We start from the raw sequence: 27,014 nt of genomic DNA on the forward strand, positions 1-27,014 counted from the left end.
TCCTGTCGTATTCTGGCCTGGGAAATCCCATGGACAGAGAGGAGCCTGGCAGGCTACACTCCATGGGATTGCAAAAGTCAGACATGACTTAATCACTAAACAACAAAAATACCATGTTATCAAAACTTGTGGTAAACAGCTAAAGCTATGCTCAGAAGAAACTTACAGCCTTTGATGCATTTATTAGAAAAGACAACAACAACATTAGAAAAGAAGGGCTGAAAATCAGTGAACTATACGTCCGTTCCAAGTTTTAAAAAATGACACCAAATTAAGCCCAAAGAATAAAGCTGGAACTAAATAACTTAAATAACAGAATTAGTGAAAAAGAGGCAACCAACAATGCCAGGTGAACTGCATATCTAAGTGTGAAAGGTAAAATTTCCAGAAGGTAATAAAACAGCATTTTTTCAAGTCCTCAGGTAAATGAAAATTTATAAAATCCAACATTTAGAAAAGTACTAATCATGCAAGAAAAGACCGACAAACTGGATTCTGAATAGAGACACAGAACATTAAGACTGTATTATGGTGGTTCCAGAAATATCTCTAAGTAGATTAAAACAGTCAGCAGAATTTTAAAACCAAGTACAAATTTCTGCTGTAATGTAGTCTGATTTGCTAGAGCTCAAATATACTACCAGCAGGAACTACTCAGTGATTTACTCCAATGGCACTATTGTTATTTAACCCTTATCAAAAAAATTCATAATGGTTTAGCAGCAAGTTTTAAACAGAGTATTTCTTATCATTCATAATACACATCATACATATGGAATGTTGATGTGAACTTTAAAAAAAACACTCATTCAAGCTATAAGTGTCTACTGTATTCAAGCTATAAAAGAGTGATTTCCTGAAGGACTGTTGCCGAAGCTCCAATACTTTGGCCACCTGATACAAAGAGCCCACTCACTGGAAAAGACCCTGATGCTGGGAAAGACTGAAGACAAAAGGAAAGGGGGGCAGCAGAGGATGAGATGGGTAGATAGCACCACAGACTCAATGGGACATAAATCTGAGCGAACTCCAGGAGATAGAGCAGGATGGGCGGGCCTGGCGTGCTGCCGCCCACGGGGTCACCGAGGGTTGGACACGACTTATCGACTGAACAACACTTGTAGCAACATAACAATTATGATGTGGTTTAAAGAGATGATCGAGAGTGTAATTTTAAGCATTTTCCCACATAAACATCATACTTCCAAAGATATAAATAACTAATATCCTCTTTTCAATTTCATTCTCACTTAATTCTTAGTCATGGAGGCATGTAAAAATTATTATTCTAATTTTTACAATGGGAACAGGAAGACAGTGCATTTGAGAGACCGACACAGGATCAAAACTCAGTTATCTTTGATTCTTTTCTTCACTGTGCCCAGGATGAGTTCTTCATGCCTAAAAGACATTATGGTAGACTCGGAAATTAAAAAAGAACGTTGATTTTTAAGTTTCTTACTATCTTTATTCATACAAATAAAGTAGTCATGAGCATGAAGCACATTTTCTTGGATGGTTTACAATCATTTATATAGGTTCCAACTTTGGCATTTAAGATATTAAACATTTTATGAATTTAATTATTAAAATAATAGAGTAACTTAAACTTGTGTCCCCAACTTTACGTTGGTCATAATACTTTTCATAGTGTGCAGGATTTGAATTTGAAGATGAAAGTACACACAGATATCTATCCCAGTGACCTCTTTTTAAAGTTACCTAGATATCCATTTTGGACATTTGGGTTAATGGGCTGAAAACAACTGCATTACACACTACATTTACAAGCAAACGAGAAAACTTTTATTTGGGGTAGTAGCTAAGAAAGCAGCTTTTTATGGAGACTGAAAGAAAAGGAAGTAGGGGAAGTATGAGAGTAATTGCTACCCTTAGGAAATAACTTTAATAATTCAAAATTTTTCATAGGATCTTATCAAGAAGGATGTAATACCAGTATAACATTTAACAGACATGAAAGTCACTCTCAGTAAGAACCTTGCCTAGTAATTGCTGACCTTGGATGAGTATCCTTTCTAATTGCACATGTAAATCTTAAAAATATATATCTTAGGTACAAGTGAACCAAATATAAAGTAGTGCTAGACAGTCCTTCATATTTTTTATGTTCTTGAAAATGAAAATAATATACTTCTGATTTCTTCATAAAAATACCCTTTAAATCGTAACAACTTAAAAGGCATCTTGACTTACATCGGAGAATATCACATTTTTCAACTCCTATCCCTCTGCTTATACTGATCAGTGTAAACTAATCATGACAACAGTTGTAAATTTCTCTTTGAAAAGATGAGTATTGTTGTTCTGACTTTTGCTTCATGCTGAATCCCTGTTATCAGTAATACTTAAACGAAACTCCCCTGCCTAAGTAGTAGAAACTGAAGGCGTTAATTTAGTATCTAAAATCAAAGTACAGAGAAAAAAAATTTTTAAAGATCAAAGAAAAAAAAAGTACAGCTTTTATCTATAAAATTAAAATTGTACCATATGGCATATGACATATGGCAGCAAAGACTATAAAATGCATTCAGAGACTAATGCTATTACATAAAAGGTTTCTTTTTCCCCCTAACAACTTAAAAACCAATTTTAAAAAATTGGCTAATTCACTCACTACTGGGAATATATTCAAATGCTGAATTTTAAATTCAGCATTATCTTATCTCTCCTTAAAGACAGGTTGTTACACAAACATCGAAAAGTGCAATAAGTTAAAAAACAAAATCTTGGTTTAGTACAGCTAAAGTGTATGAAGTAAAGCACTAAGTGATGTAAAAACCTATACACCAGAATATCCAACAACAAATGAACATTATAACTCAAGGAAAGCAGCAGAAAAATCTCACGGTCAGGTTGTTTTCCCATGAGTTTTTTAACCCCATTCTCCCCACCCTTCTCAAGCCCTACCCGAAACAAAATCTATCAATACAAACTAAGACCAAGACATTCTGAATTGATGTTCAGCAAAATGCAGTTTGGCTTACCACCGGAGGTGTTTAAGAAAAGTTAAGTTTGGCGTCCACGCTACAGAGCTTGAGCAACCCAGAAAAGCAAAAAACAAATCTTACTGTGTTTACAGATCAAAAATTCACACTAAAAAAAAAAAAAAAAGGGGGGGGGGACAGATTTGGCATTTAGTGTAGAAACTTACCAATACATTTTAAGGTATGCATAAAAGGCCAGTAATGAAAACAGTGATAACTAGAACAGCAGAAGCAACATGACTGAGATATACTTCGTTGTACAAGAGCCTACAGATTGACAGAAAAAATACTCTGATTTCAAGAGTCAACTCTATTACACCCTACACACACATCACTAATTTCAAAAGGTCTTTGAAAGTGAAACTGGCAAAAATGGTACTTCCAGGATTCAATACAAAAGGCCAAAACAAAACCAAAAAATTGGCTGACATTTATAAAATAGCTTCAACAAATACGGGATTTTTTTCCTCCTTTATCATTCATATTTTTAGTTTTTCTTTGTCAGCCCTTAAAAACAGTAGCTAGAACTTCTAAAGGGGTAGAACAAAGCATTTGTTTCTTACATTTCCTCTCACTTAAAACAATAAACGCTGAATACAGCACAACCCATTAACAACACCCCTTAAAACGCTGTCCTGACACAACTTGGGATCTGCTTCTTGGTTCCTCAAGCTGGTGGAGCTCGTTTGCTAATTCAACAAATACTTGCTTTTGCTTATGAGGATCTGGTCCTTGGATGAACTATTCACAACACAGGAGCTCTAAAGAAACCCAACTTCTCAGAATCCTTACCTACTTCCCCTGAAAAACACAAAAGAGGAGTCTCTAAGTTGAGCTTTCTCAGACTCACAATTTGAAATGGTCTGGAATGGTTGATAAAATTTTTAAGATCTAACTCAGTGCACACTTCTACAGAGGTAGTAGGCACCTCTGGTGAATCACAAGGACTGCCCTAGAGCAAGCTTCTGTCTTCTCCTCAAATCTAAATCAGTGCCACCAATGAGAACAAATTTCAAGATTAGTTTCATAATAACTATCTTACAATCAAGTTATAAGTCACACCACCCAAGTTCTGAAGCAAATAGAAAACCAAGTCAGTCAGGAGCTACGCTCACTATATAAAACTTACAGAAAATGAAAACAAAACAAAAAAACACATTAAATGAGAACCATATAGCTAACATTTCGGTCCAATGTGCAGGATGCTATCACAACTGCCTCATCAGTCCGACAGTTGAACCGATTTCTATGTTGAGAAAAGACACAGGTATGCTACCATTTCTCTATGAAATATATACACGTCTCATATAAACACCTCCTCACAGGAAACACTGATTTTTATATTGTCTTTTTGAAAACCATTTTGCATCTAATTACAATACCTTAAATTGCTTAAACCAGTATTTAGATGTCTACACAGAGAATGACAGCGTTATACAAGAGCACTTCAACTAAGAACTGGATGAACAATGCTTAAGGTAAAAAGAGTTTTTATAACCAAGCTGTACGGACATTCGGGGGCTTAGGTCTTAGCAACAGGCCACCACCAGTTGTGTTAAAAGCAGATCGCTCACTCTTACAGCTGAGGCCACTGGTAGCGCTGGATGTCCTGGAAGCGCCTTCTGAAAGTAGACAAAGAGCAAGAAATTATCTGAACTCACTAAATACATAAATCATCATCTGATACACTTCCTTTCCTCATCTGAAGCCCAGATTAAAATAAAACTGCCTTCTCTATCTCACATGTGTTTTTAATAGTCTAATTCTATTCTCAACCAGGAATGTACTTCAGAATTCCCTGTGGAACTTAAAATAACAAACATAACCAAACTCTATACAAGGGCATTTTGATGCAATAGATTTGGGGTGGGAGTAAGTGTTTTTAAAAGCCTCTCAAAGAATTCAAGTGGGAAAAATAAAATCTCTTTGTATAACCATTTATACATTTATTCAACAAATAATTTTGCACAGTCAAGGCATGATATTAAGTGTGAGTTATTGGAATAAGACGCTGTCTTAGTCACTTACTCTACCAAGGAAGTGATGTGTGGCGGATGAATGAATGGAATTAAACTAGTTATCTGAGTGTTTAAGACTACAAGTGGTTCCAAGTTTCTGTTAGGACTAGCTTTTACAGACTTTATAGCTTAGCACATATACATGAAGTAACAGCACAGACTTCTGTAGGGAAAACGGTCTGGCCTTTCCGTGTGTCGTACACTCCAACACTCAGCGGTCACGCCCACCTGTATTCTCTGGGTGTGTAACGGATCATATACTGAGCATTAAGAGGGATTGATCTGAGGACTACAGATCACTAATTCTCGTCTTAATTACCAGTGAAGAAGCAGCAGCATGCATTAGGGCCGGAAGATACTACTGAAAATTCTTCACCGGCTGAAGAGACTGCTTCGGCAACTTTTAAACAGTCTATCTGTCCATTTCTTCCTTTAATAAACACACTGAAATTAAAAGTCTCTCCCTCCATTACCTAAGAGACTACTGATATTTTCAGTTGTTTAACCTCCTGGTTTCCTTCCTATGTTGCCATTATACACTGTAAAAAATGAAACCTGAAATTAAGTGAACCAACACAAAGCAAGGCATGCCAGTGAAACAGAGCAGACTGCATCCCAGAAGTCAGCATCTAAAACTCTGTCAGAAGAACCTAAGTCATATACTTTTAAACGGGAAAAAGGTACAAACAAGTACAAAACCCGTGTGCGTGTGCTTACTTAGCGAGCTGTACTGGCTGAGAGTGGACCTCACTCGTCTGGAGATCGGGGATGAGCTGAGATAACCCATGTTGCGGTGATAATCCATCAGCTGTTCTGAGCGTTTCATGCCAACTGTTGGCTTCACAGCTTCAAGCCTTTTCAGAAAAGCCTGCATTTAAATGAACAATTTAAAAGCTAACGTTAGATAAACCGCAATAGTTTTTTTAAAAGGCAAACACTTTCTAGAACCTGAAATTCACAAAATAAAGTAGAAAAGACTTCAACTCACTGCGGAAAAACTATTTCAATAATAATGTGGAAAACCTAAAATTTTCTACCTGTCCTATAGCTAACCAAAACCACTATGATTTTAACAACTGATTGTAGGCACAGCTCTCTTGTTTATCAGGTTACAATCTTAGAAAAGATGCTGTAAGGTGAAAAACATTAAACCTTATTTTCTCATAGAAATGATATTATGGGAGTAATAATGCTAAGAGCCCAGTGTTCAACCCTAGAAATGACCGTGAACATATGCTTAGAGAGGAACTGACATACATACATTTAAGAGCATGAAATAATGTCATTTCTTTCAGCGAGTAAAGTGAAACTATAAACCATACTATGGGAAACTATAAAGTACCCTCCTTGACCTCTTCCCTTCTCCTTCTGCTAAGATTATTCTTGAAATTTTTCTTAAAAACGGAATTCATATTGTGTCCAAATAAATATATGGAAACATGGTTTAACAAGAACAGTTCCAAATTTTATGAATTAAAAAAAATTATCCCCTTTTGAAGTAAAAGTTCTAATACAGTTGGGTCTGTATGTAGCAAGTGCGCCCTCTACTGGAGAGGGCTGTCCTCTTCACCTGTTCTGCACAGCACCACTCCTTTTGCCTGGAGGCTTGCAGCCTCTGGATTGCTAAGGAGCTGATGTTAGGGAACTAGAACAGAATTGCTTTAGTCATCATGCCTGTGAGCCATGTGAACTGGTCTCTATCACTGGAGATTGAGCAAGTGAAGGATTATGAATCATGAAAATTACAAAGTAATGGACCCTGGTTGTGCAGTACATTGGACACAAAAGTGTGTGTGCACGTGTGCACCCTTGCGTGTGTGTTTTGACTACAAACAATCTGGCAAACAGCTTAAAAAGTGTATCATCTCACACTGAAGAAACATTTGAGTCAATGCAGCTCTATATAAGGGTTTGGTACGTGGCTGGTTATACAATGAATACTCAAAAGTTGATGGTTTACAAAAATAACCAATCAGAAAACAAAATGAAAAATTTCATGGCAATAACATAAAAAATATAGTTTTAAAGAAAACTACAAAACCTTACTAAAGTCGAGTGTTAAGAAGGCTTGAGTAAACAGAAGGACATACCATATTTCTAGATTAAAAGGTAATATTTTAAGAGTGCCCAACACTCTGCAATTAAAATGTAAATTCAACACAATTCCAACAAAAATTTAATTTAAAAAATTTATAAAGAAAAAATAATTAGCTATTATGAAGAATAAATGCAAAGGACCAGCCAAGAAAAAAATATTACAATATATAGAATTAGTTTTATTTTGCTTAATAAAGCAAATATTTGCTTAATAAAGAAGAGTTAAGCATAAATCTGGACAATTACTATTCCTTACAATAACATAATTTTTATACTAAATTATGCTTATTTCACCATGTAGCTTTAAGCTACTTTTTCTACTTCTTGTGAATTAAGCTTTTGATCCAGAGCTGCACTGTCCAAGGCCACAAGCCACATATTGTTACAGAACATTTAAAATGTGGCTAGTTCAAATTGAGATATGCTCTAAGTATAAAATATACAACTGACTTCAGAGACTTAGTATCAAAAAATGTAAAATATCTCTCAACAATTTTTTATATTTATTACATGTTAAAGTGTAATATTTTTTATTTAGTCAGGTAAATATTATAGTAGAATAATTTCACCTCTTTGATATTTCTAATATAACTGTTAGGAAAATTTGAATTAAACATGTGGTTCACTTTATGTTCGACTGTTCTCGAGTATAACAAGATTCCACTGTGAAATGGAGAAAAATATTGCTCACATATACAAATTACTAAGTAACAAAGTAAAAAGAAAAAAAATAGTGGTAATTTCCCACTGCTTATTAAAATAGCTGAAATTTACAATTTATATGGAGTATAACAGAAGCTGCTTACCAGTTTTCATCTCATTTGTATCTAGAATAGTCCCTAGACATTAATGGTTTCAACTTCTCAAAAGTAAACCCAAGTTCCTCAAAACAATAAATATAGAATTACTATACGACACAGCCATTCCACTCTTAGGTACACAGCTGAAGGAACTGAAAGCTGGGACCTGAAGAGATACCTATTGTTAGTTAAAGTTAAAGTTAAGTCGCTCAGTTGTGTCCGACTCTTTGCGACCCTGTGGACTGTAGCCCACCAGGCTCCTCCATCCATGGGATTCTCCAGGCAGGAATACTGGAGTGGGTTGCCATTTCCTTCTTCAGGGGATCTTCCTGACCCAAGGATCGAACCCAGGTCTCCCGCATTAGAGGCAGACACTTTAACCTCTGAGCCACCAGGGAAGCTGACCCAGGGAAGAGACACCTATAGTGCAGCATTATTCACAATAGCCAAAATGTGCAAACAATCCAAGTGTCCATCATCAGATGAATGGGGAATCCAAATGTGGCATATATATATATATATATATATATATATATATATACACACATGGACTATTATTCCGCCACAAAAAGGAATGAAGTTCTGATACAGGCTGCAACATGGATGGTCCTTGAAAACATAATGGAGTGAAATGAGCCAGAGACAAAATGACCAAACAGTCTACTATTCTACTAATATGAAATATCTAGAATAGACAAATAGAGACAGAAGGTAGAGTAGAGGTTACCAAAGGCTGAGGGGAAGGGAGAACAGAGCGTTACTGTCTGGCACAGTGTTTCTGTACAGAGTGATCAAAAAAGTTTTGGAAATAAGTAGTATTTACTCACAATTCACAACATCGTGAATGTAATTAATGTCACTGAACCAATCACTCAAAACAGTTGAAATGGCGAACTTCCCTGGTGGCACATGGATAAGAATCCTGCCTGCCAATGCAGAGGACACAGGTTCGATCCCTGGTCCAGTAGGATTTCACGGGCCGTGGGGCAACTGGGCTTGTGCGCCACAACGACGGAAGCCTGCACGCTCTACGGCCCGTGAGCCACAGCTGATGAGCCCCTGTGCCCTAGAGCCCGTGTGCTCTGCAACGAGAGAAGCTGCCACAGTGAGAAGCTCAAGCACCACAGCTAGAGAGGAGCCCCTGGTCCCCGCAACTAGAGAAAGCCTGCATGCTGCGACAAAGACACAGCCCCGCCAGGAGTGAATCAGAAATAAACATGGCAGTGTGCACATATCAAAATAATAATGAAGAAGACATTGAAATTTTTAAAAAGTTAAAGTGGCAAATTTTGTTACTTTTATATATAACTTAAAAAAATGAATCATGTTATTTATCAGAACCCACTGAACTATATACTTTAGATGGGTATGGCATGTAAATTATACCTCAAAAAAGATGTTAAAAAGAAAAAAGTAATCCCAAAGCGAGGAAACCTGGATATGATTCTACCACCTGCTGTAGCTGTTTATGAAAATGCATAAAATGTAAATGAATCCTGAACTTGCTAGAGGGATACGTAGAAAGTTACCATCTAGTTCACCACCCACCAAGCTCATTTCAACTTGTTCTGCTGCAATCTACTCCCTGCCATGTTCAGGGTAACTCTCTTGACCAATATTTTACTATTTTTTGCAAATATACTACCCTAGCTCACCAACTCTTGGTGTTAGTGATAGTAATAAATTCATAAGAGTTACTCTTGCAAATTCAGGTTAAGTAGAACTGTACTGATGATGAAACATAATAAGGGTGAATTTGGGGAACTGTTCTGGTAATTTTAATAACAGCTTTATCACTTATTTTAACTCTGAATGTATGTGTTCATTAAGGGTCTAACTTTAGTTGAAGATGCTACCTGGGTTTAAAACCTTGGCTCAGTCACTTGCTTAGCAGCTCCTTGTCCATGGGTTAATTATTTAACCCTTTTAGGTCTCAGTTATTCTACCTGTAAGATGTGGATAAAAATAAAGTACGTCCCTGAAAGAATTATTGTCTGGATTCAATTAGCTAATATTTAGAAGACACTTGGAACAATGCCCAGCATTAAAAAGCTCTATAAATATCAGCAATTATGAATTGCATTTTATAAAGAAAATGATAGGCTATGAATAGTAGTTTTTTTAATGTGAAGATTTTCAACAGTTTCCATATATATATTTCTTAGGATATCAAAGGACTATTACTGTATCATTTTTAATAATGTCTTTCATACATCAAGCAGCAGGGCACCTCCCTGAAATGTGTGTATTATTTAAAATAAATGATATATAAATTATTTTAGCTTTTGAGGATAAAATGAAGTAAAATAGATTTAGCTAGTGACTAAGTACTTCGCAGATGTAGCTATCTAATCCTTGGACACCATTTCCTGTATTGCTGTAGTAATTTAACAGATCTAGTCAAATAAATAACAGACCTTGCAGTATTTTCATTTAATACTCCCTTAAAATATAGTTTCCTGGATAAAAAAGCACATACTGTTATCTTCCAGGCTCATGGCTCATCCTATATTTTATGCCACACAAACCTATTCCTACTTTTGTATCATTTAGAAAATTTGGCTTATTGGGTTTGCTGCAAGTTGGGCTTACAAATCAGTACAAATGCACTTTATTTGATGACTAAAATGTAAATCAGTCACTTACCAAATTCTCTCTTTCGATCCTTTGTTGTTCCCTCTGTCTGTTGAGAGCACTATGATACAACTTAGGGGGAGGACCAGTTGATCTTGGAATCATACTCTTGCTTCCTGGTTTCTCAGCCTGTCTGGACAGTTCTTTCAAAAGCCTCTGATTTTCTCGATCAATCTGTCTCACTTCCTCTCTTGTGAAAGAGTAGTTTTTCCTAGGTGCTACTGAAGGCTGATCAAAGTGATGTTTTTGTGGTCTCTTTTTATCTAATTGCAGAAAAGCTACAGAAGTGAACAACAAAAAAAGTGAACAAAAAAAGGAAAAATGGCTAAATAAACAGCAATACGATGGCATAATGGTATATGCTTTAACTTTTATAAACGGAAACTACATTAATTCATGGTAACGGATGTATGGAATCATTTCAATGACATCCAGACTACAACCGGGTAGAAAAAAAATTCAGAGGCAGCTTAGAGGTTTATGCTCATTGGGTTCTTTAGGAATAAATGCTATACACAAAACCATGAAAATACTTTAATAAGAAATGAACAAGGCACTGGTTGTAGACTGCAGATATAATTTATGGAAACTGCTTTTGTCGTGTTCATTGTATGTTCTCCTAAAGAAAGCTTAGAAGTTAGAAACCTCTGGTGGATTGCATTGACAGAATACTCAGTTGAGATGGGTTTTAGTAGTCAGAAAGGCATCCCAAGTGGTGCACAAGATTCCATCTGCAATGCAGGAGATGTGGGTTCAAGCCCTGGGTCGGGAAAATCCCCTGGAGTAGGAAGTGGCAACCCACTCCAGTCTTCTTGCCTGGAAAATCCCATGGACAGAGAAACCTGGCCGGCTACAGTCCATGGGGTAGCAAAGAATTGGATACAATTGAACGACTGAGCACACCAACACACATAATTCAAAAAATAAAATGTTCTCAGCAATGCAAACAATGGCCAGAAAATGGCAAAAAGAAACCTAGAATATTCTGAAACTTTCAACTTAACCTGAAAGAATTTTACTATACAAGATTTATGGTCTTGATACTGGCATTGTAACAAATACTTCTACTACAAAAGTCAAACTATGATTCCTGACTAGACATAAGCCAGATGAATACCTTATATAAAAAGAGCTTTTAACCAAGAAAAATATTTTGTATACTATGATTATCAAATGAAATTTTTATCAACATGCTAAATTATCAATATTTCATATTATTAGAAAAATTTTCAGCAAGTCACAATTATTACTGAACAGTTATCAGAAATTTCTAAACATATTAAGCTTGTTTCACCTGAAGTTTCTGCTACAAATGAATGTATTATATCAGATTAACAGTACGGTACATTTGTTTTAACAATATCTTTTTAAAGTAACCATTATTTGTTTTAAATTAATCATTTATTTGGCTGCACTGGGTCTTAGTTGAGGCATACAGGATCTAGTTCCCTGACCAGGGATTGATCCCAGGCCCCCTGCACTGGAAGTGTGGAGTCTTAGCCACTGGAAGGCCCCCATTATTTGCTTCCATTATATCAGAGCACCTTTATGTTCATGGGGTTCTCATGGCAAGAATACTGGTGCTGTTTGCCATTCCCTCCTCATTGGAAAAGACCCTGATGCTGGGAAAGACTGAAGGCAAAAGGAGAAGAGGATGACAGAGCATGAGATCGTTAAGACAGCATCATGGACTCAACGGACATGAATGTGGGCAAACTCCGGGAGATAGTGAAGGTCAGAGAAGCCTGGCGTGCTGCAGTCCATGGCGCTGCAAAGAGTCAGACGCACTTAGCGACTGAACAACAACCATCTTGTACTAAGCAAGTACACTCTTTTACTTGCTTAATATTTTATGCTGTTAAAAGCATTTTTAACCCCATTTAAAAATGTGACTGGTGCAGAAAAGTTAAATCCTTGGAACAAGGTCACAAAACCGTAAATCTACGTCTCAATGCTTAAACCAAAGATGATCAGAGATTAAGGAAACTTTAAAAAAAATTATTAACAGTGACTTCCTGATAGGAAAAATTAGGAATAATGACTGGTAATTTGTTGAAAAGCACACCAAACTATGACGAAACCTGAATAGGAACACATTTAGAAGGAGATATATAGAGACTATATATAATTGATTTATCTTACTTCCAAGAAATATCCATTTTGTAGAATTGAATAAGGTTTCTAGATTAATTTAGCCTTTAAAATTAAATTCTAGAGGGAATTAAAAGTAAGCTATTTTCCTAATGTCATTTATAAAAAGCTTTTATAAGTAAAATAAGGCAACAGCTAAAAATAAAATAAAGGAAGGATTTCAAACTAATTCATTTAAAAAAAACAAAATGAAAAAGCATTCTAACCTCCCTTGATGGGAAAAGTATATGTTGAGTGCTTACATACTGATGCCAGGTATCATTAGCACATTTTTCTAAAGTGGCTACTATACACTTTAGTACGAGGCAACCTCCAATATATGATCCACTGTCTTCCAATTAAGATCAAAAAATGTTAATTTGAATAAAATTTCAGGGATAAAAATATATTAATATAAATATGTACATTATTTAAATGACACATTTAAGAAATACTGCTTTTCCCTAATTTTCGTTAATGAAACAATTTTGCTCAAACTCTTTACAGTATTTCAATATGTCCATTATCACTAGAGCCACTTCTTGACTCAGTAACACCATTTACTAGAAGTACCAGCTTAACTTGTACCTAAACTGGGATACAGGCAGCATTTAAAATGTTTATGTGCATACTATTAATGGAAAATTTATCCCAAGCCATATTATGTCTTTATTTACATAATATTAGTTTTTCTTTAAAAAAATTCACCCTGTAGGCATATTCGCGATCCCGATTAAAAAAATCAATGATATATGATATTTGCTTTTTAAAATGATGTTTCAAAGGTTGTTTTTTTTTTTTTTAAATCCCAACTCTTGTAACTGAGAGGTGATGATTCAAGGAATAATAACTAAATTTACTAAGTTCCTTCATCTTCTTTATGAACATCTTGTCAGATGAGAACTTCTGAGACATTCTTTCGGTCTCCTTCCTTTGCATCTGGGCAGGTCTGTGATGGCGCGGACCAACACGATACAGCCCAAGGCTGGGCAAAAATAGAGACAGATGCAGGCCACCACGCCCTCCCCCTTGCCTCTGGAATCCTTGTGCTTGGGGCCCTGGGCCACCCTGTGTCTGGCTGCCCTGAGGCTGTGAGGCTGACTACCCTGTGAGGACATCAAAACCACATAGAGGGGCTGTGTGTGGCGGGGGCACTGTGATCCCAGCCTTCAGGTCATCCTAGGCTGCCACTTTACAGATCTAAGATTGCGATCTGTCATCAGAGCAATAGTAACTCACACACAAAACAGAGTACCAGGAGTTGGGTATTACTGCAACAAAAACCTAACATCTGGAGCACTAGCTTTGAGACCAGATAGTAAGTGGAGCTAGAAAGGGTTGGAGGAGACTGCTGGTGAAGATGATCAAGTGGCAGAATTTCAGCAACACTGTTGGCTATGACAGCAAGGAAAATGGAAAACATACCTTCTGCCATTGGTGGATTTTGCTAAGCAGATCTCCAGGAAGAATCTTTAAAGTATTAATAGTTTATTTTACCATCATAAGAAGACAGGATAGAAAACAGATGAACTAAAAAAGGGATCGGTCAGTTTTCAAGCAGAATTTATAGAGAATATCAGAGTTGGGACTTTTGGGCTTCAAAATTATTACTACTTGGGCTTCCTAGTCTCTCCTGGCAGAAGATTCTCAAAGTACTCGAGCTATAATTGAGGAACCACACCCAAGGAGCCACAGCTGCCCTTGGGACTTGCTTTAACCCTGGATCACCAGCTGGGCAGGATCTTTGAAAAGTGGGAACAGAGTTTTGCACTTGGGAGGAATGTAAATCAATGTATGGCCACAGGGTGGACTGAAGAAGTTTTGCAGAGTGTCTGTGTTATTTGACACTCCTCCCATTAAGAAGGAGGGTCTATGCCCCTGCTCTTAAATCTGGGAAGGTGTATAACCAATAGAACATGGAAGAAATGATGCCATGTGGCTTCCAATGTTAGGTCATAAAAGGTGGTGAGGTTTGTGCCTTGTTTCCTGGAACGCTGTCCTTGGAACTCTAAACCATCTGCACTGAGGCTGCGGTACCTGAAGCCCAGACCACAGGGAGAGGCCACGCACGAGCCCTCTGCTCAGCAAGTCCTGGTCTCCAAGTCACCCCAAGCCCAGACACTTGATGTGTGAGTACACCAGCACTCAGATGATTCCAGGCCCCACCTGTCAAGTCACCCCCACTTTTGAGCCTCTCTCTATACCCTAAGGGGCTTCCCTGGTGGCTCAGATGGTAAAGAATCTGCCTCCAATGTGGGAGACCGGGGTTCGATCCCTGGGTCAGGAAGATCCCCTGAAAAGGGAATGGCTACCCACTCCACTATTCTTGCCTCGAGAATTGCACGGACCAGAGGAGTCTGGTGGGCCACATTAGTCCATGGGATCGCAAAGAGTTGGACACGACTGGGCGACTATGACTATACCCTAAGTACTGGGGTAATTTGTTATGTAGCAATAGAAACTGCTATCTCATCACTTAAAAATATATATTATGCAACAGACAAAAAAAACCCCACAAACAAACCCATGGGCCAAGTGCAGCCCGTAAGTGGGTAGTTGTAGCTCAGACGGTAGAGAATCTGCCTCCAATGTGGGAGACCGGGGTTCGATCCCTGGGTCAGGAGGATCCCTTGGAAAAGGGAATGGCTACCCACTCCACTATTCTTGCCTCGAGAATTGCACGGACCAGAGGAGCCTGGTGGGCCACATTAGTCCATGGGATCGCAAAGAGTTGGACACGACTGAGCAACTATGACTATACCCTAAGTACTGGGGTAATTTGTTATGTAGCAATAGAAACTGCTATCTCATCACTTAAAAATATATATTATGTAATAGACAAACAAAAACAAACCCATGGGCCAAGTGCAGCCCGTAAGTGGGTAGTTCATACTTTTTTTTTGGTCTAACATCTACCAATCTTCCACAGTGATTACGGCTTTATCAATTTCATCATTTAGCTCTGTTTTGCTTTTATCAAACACTTCAAATCAATGGCTGTTAAATCTTTTTAGTGTACTTGGTCAGTTTGTTCATGTAAAATACTCTTATTTGTCCCTTTCAGTGATTTTCACATCTCAAATTCTATTTTGTGTACTAATAAATTGATATTTCTATTTTCTCCTTGGTATCTGCCTGGCATAACTTTTTCAAGCCTTTATTTTCATTCTTCCTATACTATTGATATTTTAAACATCTTTGCAGGTTGGATTTGATAAAAAAAAATTATCCCCTCTGATAATACCTTCTGATAAGTCAAAACAATTTACTTGTATTGTTTGATCTCTTCTCACAATTTTATATCTACAAAAAAATGCTTTTTTGTTGTTCTTTTCCCCCATTTTCCCCCTTTTTGAAGACTATGCTAATTTATTTTTTCTCTAATAGATTATAAATCTAATAGATTATTCTTCAGGAATAGAAGTTCTTAAACAGACCTCACACCAAAAGTTTACTGAGGACCCCAAATAATGTTTATGTGGGTTATATCTATCAATATTTACCATGTTAGAAATTAATGGTAAAAAATTGAAAGATACCTGTGAATTCATCTGAAAATAATAAACTAGTGCTATGAAAATATCACATTTTATAAAAATAACATAGTGAGAAGAGAAGCAGAGTTGAACATTTCTGCAATCTTTTACCGCCTGCCTTAATAGAAGACAGCCAGAGCAACACAGCTCGGCCACGTACACGTCACATCTCACATGTCCATGGCTTAGCTCTATGGGGAAAATGAAAACAAGAAAAACAAAAATATTCTTGGATCTGAAAGCCTTCACTGGGCAAATTCAGCAGGAATAATAATTTGAGAAACCTCAAGAAACACCATATACATAGACTGGTCGCCACAATTAGTATTTAAAACACACTCTACTGCTATAAAGAATCTTTGGTGGGTTATATTGGTGACTCCAACAACGGATGCATCAAGGGGCAGAAGTGCCGCTTTGTTCTTGAGGTTGTATTAACCCTGAGCACCACGTACCGTGTGGGCAGGTCCTGGGGTCAGGGATCCCCGGGGGGCAGCAGACTGAATAAAGCTCTAGTCCATGTGCTCGAGACTGAGCCCCATTTTAGCTCTGTTTCCGAGTCAAAACGGGATAAGATTATATGGTAGAAACAGGAGGCAAAGACTTACTGTATGTATTTCAGATGGCAAACCTAAGACTAGTGGGTAACTGCTACAAAATCCAATTTCAGTGAAACGTAAGATGCATACTTCCTGACCGTTAGCGCTGTGGACGGAAGTGTCCCACAGTCCTTTAGGTAACAAATAGTGTCTACTGTGGGGATTTCAGCAAGGAATAAGTTCCTGCCCTCATGTTGCTTACACTAACTCCAGAGTCTCCTGAAAGGAAATGGGCTTTTGTGACCGTGAGGCAGGGGTGGGTATGAAACTTCTCCACAGCACGTTCGGAAGAGTACTTCCGAGAAGGTGATGGATAAGCTGAGGGCCGAGCAAGACTGAAGTAGCCTCTACAGAGAGAGAGGCCAACCTCAAGCGCAAATACTCCACGAGTGCAAAGTATTAACATTCTCTGAACAGTAAGGAAGTACTGTGACTGGACTGAGAGGTAATGAGAGAAGAGGAGCTGAAGGCAGTCAGCATATGATGGTGAGCCATGGCTCATCAACTTTAACTGATATTAGACAAGTGCACCAGGCTCTCCACGGCAGAGCCCAAGCATCAGTACTTAATAGTTTGTTTTAATAATTTGAGTAGCTCTCCAAGAGATGCTCACATACTCCCTGGGGTGAAGAGTCACTGAAGAAATAGTCTGTAGCCTATGGTAAGAAATTTGGTATTTATTTTTAACCTAAGAGTCAGCCCACTTCTGAAGAGTTAAGAAGGAAACTTGTAGGTCTGATCTACTTTTTTAAAGATCATTCCCATTGTTAGGGGAAGAAGCAGATGGGCAAGAATAGAAAACTCAGTCTTGAAAATTTTAAGAGATTGAATGAGCATTTATCAGGAAAGGTATGCTGAGTGGAGGCTTAGCCACTAGGTGGTAACAGGCAATGCCAAGAATCTGGGAATTCTACTTTGTGTACTAACAAGATTGATACTTTATTTTCTCTTTCTTACCAGCCTGGCATATCTTTTTCAAGACTTTACTTTCTGAGTATTCTTCCTTATACTATTGATATTTTAAATAATTAAACAATCAATGAGTAACAATCAAAGAAAACCTATAAAAGAGGGGACATTCACAAGTATAAGTTGCTCCAAAATACATTTTATTAATCTATGAGACTCATTTGACCAAATAAGGGACTTATTTATGCCCTTCTATCAGGCCACCATATGTAAATTATGTAGCTGAAGATTTATTCTTTCAACTAACATTTCAAACAAATGAAGACAAGAGAGTCTTACTTACAACTTAAAAACTTTATCTTCAATTGCCCTAAAACCTAACCTGCAAGCTCAATATTTCTAATTTTATATTAACTAGTCAAAAATGAAGTTTGAGGTTGCTTTTTCTTCACCTGGAATATATTGTTCCTTTCAAACTAAATAATGGGTATAAATAAATTGAGACAGAAATATAGTAGTCAGGATTATCTTAATTCTTAAATCCTTCTATCTTAAAAGTAACTAAAACTTGAATCATGTTATTTCATCAACTTGGTAATTATTTTCCAGTAATTCTCTCTAGCCTTAACTTAAAATCTGAATTGTCTCCTACAGTTTACTCTGAGCTCTCTTAATTTGCCAGCATTCCTGCCACCTTCCCTTAAACTTGGTGCTCGTGCTTTCTTTCTTAAAGAAAGTGAAATATATCTTACACCCATGTCTCCATCAAACATAGGAAAACATCTGCTCCCCTTCTTGCATTTATTTTATCTGGTCTCCAGGCATTTTGAGTTTCTAAGAATCACTGTGAAGTACTTTCTAGTCCCAGTTGATCAGTTTTGCAGTAATATAAATAATGATATTCCAGGTATCTTTAAATGAAATAATTTGGTTACATTATAATAATATATCCATGATCTCAAATAATAAAACACACCTACTAGAAAAATCAAGGCAAATTCATAGCATTTAATATTAAGCTCAATATAATATTAGGTTTAATATTTAAATTCAATACACAGGACTTCCCTGGGGGTACAGTGGATAAGAAGCCACCTGCCAATGTAGAGGAAAGGGTTTCGATCCCTGGTCTGGGTGGATTCCACATGCCATGGAGTAACTAAGCCCATGTGCTGCAACTACTGAGCCCAGGCACCTAGAACCAGTGCTGTGCAACGAGAAGCCACCAAAATAAGAAGCTTGTGCACGCCAACTAGAGGGTAGCCACCCCCACTTGCCACAGCTAGAGTAAGACCATGCAGCCAAAAGTAAATTATAAAATAAAGGCCCTATCTCCAGATGCAGTGATTTAAAAAATAAATTCCAAACACAGTGTTTAAAATTACCTTTTAAAAGATGATTCAGGTCCATTGTGTCATGTAAGACTTTTTGTTTGTATCTGTGGTCTAAACTGGAATCCAACGCTGTTGACTTTGAGGTGAGACTGGGTTCATGTTTCTCCTTCCCTTTTTTGGCTGATTTCAAAGATTTCGAGTTATTTTTCAAATCCTCAACATTTTCATATACTTCTTGCCTCACATTTTCTTGCCTTTTAACTTTCATTTTTCGGTCGCTTGAGGCACCCAGTTCGAAAGACTGAACCGGGCTGATGTCCGGGGTCGATAAAGGAGTGACGTCCGTCACGGTGTCTTCCGATTCTTCGGTGTCATCACCAACCTTGGGTTTTGTACCTGAAGCGTGGGCTCCTGGTGATTTTTCTCCTGGTTTATATTTCAGTTTGGGTGACAAGTGGGTGGCGCCAGGGAGATGCTTCTTCGGTGATGGAGATGAATCAGACAGGCCGACATCAGATCCGGTATCTGAACAGCCTGTATCGGAACTTGAAGATGAGAGGGACAAAGACGAAGAGGAGCTGCTTCTGGAATACTTTTTACTTAGGCTTTTCTTGAAGTTATTCGGCAGCTTAGCTGACTTGGACCTGACATGATGCTTTTTCTCATCATCAGTGCTCTCCTCTCCATCTGTATAGTAGTCGTGCTCACCGTCTTTCACAGTTTGGGGAAGGCTATTTGGAGTGGGCAAGTGTATTTTATGTTCTACTCTAGCATTACCCAGTTTTGATCTTGAAGAAGTGGTTGAGGACGAGGAATTTCCAGTTTGTGCATTATCACCTTCTACAGGGTGTTCCTCTGGAGGAGTTTTCCCACTGCTCTCCGTTCCCTTCTCAGTAAGATCATCTTCCTTTCTTTGTAGTCCAAGTTTCAAGTTTACATTTTCCGTATCTTTGTCTGTTCTCTCTTCAGCGTCATCATCCTGCTTGTCAAAAACTGAGCTGCTGTCACCTTTCCTTGCTTCTTCGAAGTCGCTGTCAAAGAAAGAATGGTCCACTTCACCTTCTGATATATCGTCAAACCGATCCATGATGGTAAAAATATATCTGAAAAGGAGGAAAGTGTAACCATCAGACTAAGAGTATTTTCCAAATTACTCTTTTTATTTTTATACAGTAATTGCAAATTTTCCCAAACTGAGAAGTCTGGGTAATATATACAGAGAAATATGAAAAAGAAAAAACCTACCATAAAAACAGTAACTCAGCGAAATGATAATGGGGGCTACAGGGGTAATAACAAGTTATACCAATGATCTGAACAATAACAGGAGATCATCAAGGCAAGCATATTACAAACGTGGATATGTAGGTGAACGCCAGGGAAAAACTGACTTCCATAAATTAAGTACAGCTAGAGTTTAGAATGCTAAGCCAGCCCAAACAGACATCATTCTGGTAGACTGGCCGGTTAAAGACTCACATTTCTGGGGGAGGCTGAAGCTTCAAGGTTAGTTATGAAAGCCCCAGTTCGGTGGGATGGCCCAGCAGTCAGAACTCCACCTGGAGCTTGCAGTTTTCAATCGGACTCAGTTTAAAAGATGAGAGATGTGATCAAAATCTAAGGCCTTAGCAACAGTCTCAGCTACTGCTCTTAAGTTCTTAAACTTTTTGTTGTCCTTTTGTGTGGCATCCATAGATTATGGAGTTTTTGCTTAACCCGTGTGACAGTCACAGGTCACAGCTTCAGGCTCACAGTCTTAAAGCCAGTCATGCCCTTCTCCACTTTTCTGAGGTTCAGTCTTAGAGAGAGATCATTTCCTTGATGGTTAGTGGCTATGAATGTGCAATTACAGCATTACTTTTAATACTGAAAAAAAAAAAAAAAAAACGAATAGAGGAATATTTTGAGCCCATTAAAATCATTATTTAAATCACAGGTCAGCAAACTGCTGTGAATGGGCTAAATCTGGCCCACCACTTGTTTTGTAAAAAAAGTTTTATTGGGACACAGCCCCACTCCCAGGTTGAAGAACTGTCTCTGACAGCTTTCCCACTGCATCTGCAGAGTTAAGTAGCTGTGACAGATACCACAGGGCCCATACAGCCTAAAATATTTACCAATGGATCCTTTGTGGCCCCCTGATGTTGGTGCTATTATCAGTGTGAAAAATGCATTAATATAAAATTGTTGGCTATACTGGATTAATAATACAATTTAGACATTTGGACAAAAAAATGAAGAGTTGAAAAATCAACAATCCCCCTGCATTTTTAATATTTCCACTACTGTTATTGTGATAGTGTTCATGTAATCAACTAAGCAAGGAAGTGATGACAGGGAGTCTGCACAGTGAAAAGAACCAACTGGTCAGATACTCAGGCTCAAAACTTGGTGCACCTGCTTCTCAGTTGTGTGTTCCTGGGCACATGGACAAGAAGGTGCTTCACAGCCCTGTCTGCAACAGTGCTGACTGAGGGAAAAACTCAATGTCCAGTCAGAGGAAAACAGAGAAGAGAAATGTTGTGTATTATATACTGTGTATCAGTCAGAAATGATGAGCTGAGAGCCATAAAAATCATGTCTACCAAGAGAGTGGAATTGAATGACAACATAATCACGAAAAACTTAACACACATACACACACACAAACAAAACAACACTAAACTCTTCAAGCGGACAAACATATACATAAAATGCTACCAGCCTGGCCTGGGAAGACATGCATTAAATGTCTAAGAGTATGAGCCTATAAAAGGTGGGAGGAGGAATGAAGTTGGGAAAGGGGACAAAGGGGAAGAATTAAGAATCGGTTTTCTGTGATCATGGGTCATCACAAATATAAAAAGGTATGACTGATCGTTTTCAATCTAATTCTGCCCACCTGAGTTCAAAGAGAAAAACAGCAAATAAGCTATTGAATGCTGGACAGTGCTTATTAATAGTCATTAAATTCTCCCCAAAGCTATCCTTTTCTGTAAGATAATTCACACTTTAAAACGTCAAGGAATAAAAGAACTGTGGTAGCCGTTTTATCCCACTATTTAATGCCTTTAAGGATTAAAAAAATTTTTAACAAGTTTTTTCAAATTCTAAAATCAAACAGTTTCATAGCACAGCCCAGAGCAAATTTTCTTAGCCAGTTTAAAACACAAATCTTTTAAAAAACGAATCATCCAAATTATTCCAACTTCTGCCCCTCTACTAAACTTGTTTACATTTTTCAGGGCATAAAATTACTAACCTAAGTCTCATTTGTATTAGTGTTGTTATTCTACTACTAATAATAGTTAAAACATTAACTTAGTACTCATTAACTGAGTACTTATATGTTGTTGCTGTTCAGTCGCTAAGTCACATCCAACTCTTTGTGACCCCATGGACTGTAGCACACCAGGCTTCCCTGTCCTTTGCTATTTCCTGGAGTTTGCTTAAACTCATGTGCATTGAGTCAGTGATGCCATCCCACCATTTCATCCTCTGTTGTCCCCTTCTCCTTCTACCCTCATCTTTTCCAATGAGTCTCTTCACATCATATGGCCAGAGTATTGGGGCTTCAGCATCAGTCCTTCTAATGAATATTCAGGGTTGATTGTTCTAAGTGTAAAAGAAGTACTAACTCACTGACTCTTGACAACAACTTTTAAGATATTTTGTCACTCTCTCGTACGTGGGAACGTGCCTGAAGCCATGCAGCTAGTTACGTGGCCTACCAGGATTCTAAAGCGGGCAGCTTTGAGGATCACGTGACTAACCACTGTTCTACTCTGCTTTAGAAATGTGGTCCTAGCCTTATGGAAAGAAAAAAAACTGAGACCTTCCTTCTTTGAACTATAAAACACATCGTTGTGATATCTATGATTTATTTGACAGTAAACAGGGGCCAAGATAGTAAAATAATCCCTCCCGTGGTAGGGAGTTTTAAGAGAAAGTGGGACTTGTTTAGCAGTTCGGCTTTAGAAACAGTTCTTTACAAAAAAGGATGGCCTGCCCAGTGAAAATTAGATACACATGCTAATGTTTGCCACACATTTTGCTGGATATATTTGCCATGCAGTAGTTTTCCTCTAGCAAAATAATCTGGAACAAATCTCACTGGCATCACAAACTGAATAAACCAGTTCAGTTCAGTTCAGTCGCTCAGTCATGTCTGACTTTGCGATCCCATGATCCGCAGCACGCCAGACCTCCCTGTTGATCACCAACTCCCTGAGTCCACCCAAACCCATGTCCATCAAGTCGGTGATGCCATCCAAGCATCTCATCCTCTGTCATCCCCTTCTCCTCCTGCCCTCAATTTTTCTCAGCAGCAGAGTCTTTTCAAATGAGTCAGCTCTTCGCATCAGGTGGCCAAAGTATTGGAGTTTCAGCTTTAACATCAGTCCTTCCAATGAACACCCAGGACTGATCTCCTTTAGGATAGACTGGCTGGATCTCCTTGCAGTCCAAGGGACTCTCAGGAGTCTTCTCCAACACCACAGTTCAAAAGTATCAATTCTTCAGTGCTCAGCTTTCTTTATAGTCCAACTCTCACATCCATACATGACCACTGGAAAAACCATAGCCTTGACTAGACGGACCTTTGTTGGCAAAGTAATGTCTCTGCTTTTGAACATGCTGTCTAGGTTGGTCATAACTTTCCTTCCAAGGAGTAAGTGTCTTTTAATTTCATGGCTGCAGTCATCATCTGCAGTGATTTTGGAGCCCAGAAAAATAAAGTCAGCCACTGTTTCCACTGTTTCCCCATCTATTTCCCATAAGTGATGGGACTGGATGCCATGATCTTAGTTTTCTGAATGTTGAGCTTTAAGCCAACTTTTTCACTTTCTTCTTTCATTTTCATCAAGAGGCTCTTTAGTTCTTCTTCACTTTCTGCCATAAACCAGTAGCCTTAGGTAAATTTAAGTGTTAACCTAGGTAATAAGGATTCAGAACTTTGAACTGACTTGTGACTCTCTATCCCAAACTGAGCTTGTGATCAAACCACCTTTCCAAAGACAGTAAAGAGTTTCCCAGGTATTTCTGGCAAGGAGATTGACAAACCTGGGGTAGCAACGTACAACTTGCATCATATTCTGCTTGGTCAAACCACCTTTTGGATGGCACTTAGCTTTGAGTACTATGGCAGAGTCTAGAATCTGAGTTATGATTAATGGTTTACCGACCAAAGGCTCACAGAAATAAAAGAAATAACTAAGGGAAAGGGTGTGTTCAGATACTTGAAGAGTAGTGATATGAAACAGACTTGAGAGCTATTATTTGCAGCTCCAGAGGCAGAACTTGCATCAACAAATAGAATGCATAAGAAAGCTGTTCTGGGTTTAACATTAGAATTGCTCAAAAATGGAATGAGCTCCCTTCAAGGATTATGAGCCATAAGTCATCTAGCCACAAGTCACTAGATATTGTTGGAGCAAAGACCAGATGGCTATTTGCTGGGGTGCTGCAGAGGGAATTTGTGTGTATGGAGGATATGACCTTTTCCAACCCTAACATGAGCTAGGTCTAAATCCCAAAGTCTATCCCTAAAACAAATGACTACAGATACTTCTTCGAAATCTGTTTTTCATAGCTGTTTCCCACCTTTCCTGTCTTCTTACCAAACTGGGAACTCCTGGTACCTTGCTCATCTTTATATCCTAGCGCCTAAAGTCAGACCTGACAAATATTAGATATTCAAATAATGTTTATCTGATGAAGGAGTTTGGAGTTAGGAGATTTAAGATTGAGCCAGCTATGTAGGGCTTTCCAGGTGGCGCAGCAGTAAAGAATCTGCCTGCCTATGCAGGGGACACTGGAGACATGGGTTCAATTCTTGGGTTGGGAAGATCCCTTTATAGGAGGAAATGGCAACCTGCTCCAGTATTTTTGTCTGGAAAATTCCATGGAGCGAGAAGCCTAGTAGGCTACAGTCCATGGGGTTGCAAAGTTGGACATGACTGAGCACAGCCAACTATGTAAGCAGAAAAATCACCTCTTTCACCTGAGTTTTTTTCCTGGATAGTTTTCCATAGTTGTCCTTCATTCCCTTCCTACCCCACACACTAGAAGCAACTATCCCCTTATCTGCATTTACAAGATCCCTGTGAGTGTGAAAGTCACTCAGTTGTGTCCAACTCTTTGCGACCCCTTGGACGGAAGTCTTTCAGGCTCCTCTGTCCATGGAATTCTCCAGGCAAGAATACTGGAGTGGGTAGACATTCCCTTCTCCAGGGGATCTTCCCAACCAAGGATCAAACTCAGGTCTGCATTGCAGGTAGACTTTTTACCATCTGAGCCACCAGGGAAGCCCCACAAGGTTCCTGTAGTCCCCAACAATTGTAAGCATCTGTCTCCCTACATGGTCACAGTTCATGAGAAGGGGTGCAGAGATCAGTGTCTGGGAGACTTTTCAGGTTTAGATTTAGGTTCCTAACATCCAACACATGGGTTATTGTAAGGACTTAAACTTCAGGTTTTTCTAGTAGTCATGTATGGATGTGAGAGTTGGACTATAAAGAAAGCTGAGTGCCAAAAAATTGATGTTTTTGAACTGTGGAGTTGGAGAAGACTCTTGAAAGTCCCTTGGACTGCAAGGAGATCCAACCAGTCCATCCTAAAGGAAATCAGTCCTGAATGTTCACTGGAAGGACTGATGCTGCAGCTGAAACTCCAATTTTTTCGCCACCTGATGTGAGGAACTGACTCATTAGAAAAGACCCTGATGCTGGGAAAGATTGAAGGCAGGAGGAGAAGGGGATGACAGAGGATGAGATGGTTGGATGGCATCAGCAACTTACTTGATGGACATGAGTTTGAGTAAGCTAGAGGAAGCCTGGTATGCTGCAGTCCATGGGGTTGCAAAGAGTTGGGATATGACTGAGCAACTGAACTGAAACATTCAGGTGACTTAATGAAAGGAAAAAATATCCAACTGTCCCAACCACTAAGCAGTCCTTTTGATAACCTTCACTTTAGTTAGTGAGATTCAATTTACATTAAAGAGTAATAAAAATATGGACTTAATAAGATAGTAAAGTTTCTCTTTATAACATATTGGGAAAGCGTAAAAATCAAATGACAGTTCATTAGGCTGCAATAACCCTGCTGATACTCAATGAGGACAAGAACTTGCCAAAGCTGCCCAGGAGTCATTTACACACCCATGATTCGTAGAGCCCTTGCAGAACCAGCAATACAAATACCAACGCTTTCGCCTTACATCAGGAAAACACACAGAGGAATCCGGCATTTTTAACTGTCATTTTAGATACTGGGACGTGACGTTTCTGTAGTTAAGACATATGATTTGGTCCAAAGAAGGTAACCTATTGGATACCCGAAAATCTCAGCCCAAAGGAAACACCTGTCTTCCAGGATCTGAGGTTCCTTACACTACCCCCTCCGGACCCCACGAAGTAGCGGATAACTGACATCCCCCTCCCTCCTCTGAGTTCAGGGTCAAGTTCCGCGGAGGTGAGCGGGGGAGACCTGAGTCAGGATCTCCCGGGACGGGGGGCGGGGGGCTATCACATCTTAATTCACTGCCGACCCCGACCCCACGCCACCCGCAAACGCGCCCCGAGGTCAGGCCCGGCCATCCCAGAGCGGCCGACGAGGGGCGCTGGCCCTGCGATCGCGCCAGCCCTGGACGCCTCCGTGTGGGTTACACCCGCTTAACGACCGGCTGCCAGGGCCGCAGAGGCGGCGGGGCCCGGAGGACTGGGGAAGGGAGGGGGGCGGCCCGGCCAGTCCGCCTTCCGCATACCGATCCTGTGCGCTCGCCGCGGCCTGGGCCCCGGAGAGGGGAAACGGATCCCGAACGGGGGGCGGGGGGCGCGGAGGAAGGGTCGCTCGCGCGCAGCTCACCCGGCGCCGCAGCCGCAACCTCCTCGCGCCGCCGGCGTCCCGGCCGTGCGCCCGCGCGCGCGCTCCTGCAGCCCCTCCACGCGGCCCCGGAGGCCGCCCGAGCTTCC

The 27,014-nt window shown here is 39.2% G+C and overlaps 1 protein-coding gene and 1 long non-coding RNA gene across 3 annotated transcripts; one reads left to right on the plus strand and one right to left on the minus strand.

Moving 5' to 3' along the window:
* Positions 1-1,446: 1,446 nt before the first annotated feature.
* Positions 1,447-27,014, minus strand: CFAP97 (cilia and flagella associated protein 97). 2 transcript variants are annotated; one of them, XM_005225961.5, is made up of 5 exons: positions 26,807-27,014; positions 19,114-20,165; positions 10,567-10,832; positions 5,741-5,891; positions 1,447-4,627 (listed from the first exon to the last, which is right to left on the minus strand). In XM_005225961.5, the coding sequence occupies exons 2-5, from the start codon at positions 20,147-20,149 to the stop codon at positions 4,497-4,499; spliced, it is 1,584 nt and encodes a 527-aa protein (XP_005226018.1). In that variant the 5' UTR covers positions 20,150-20,165; positions 26,807-27,014; the 3' UTR covers positions 1,447-4,496.
* LOC112444631 (uncharacterized) lies at positions 13,807-20,186 on the plus strand. Its single transcript, XR_003032994.2, has 2 exons — positions 13,807-14,813; positions 20,032-20,186. It is a non-coding gene; the product is annotated as an uncharacterized lncRNA (long non-coding RNA).

The sequence above is a fragment of the Bos taurus genome, chromosome 27 (genome assembly GCF_002263795.3).
Source record: "Bos taurus isolate L1 Dominette 01449 registration number 42190680 breed Hereford chromosome 27, ARS-UCD2.0, whole genome shotgun sequence".
NCBI lineage: Eukaryota > Metazoa > Chordata > Mammalia > Artiodactyla > Bovidae > Bos > Bos taurus.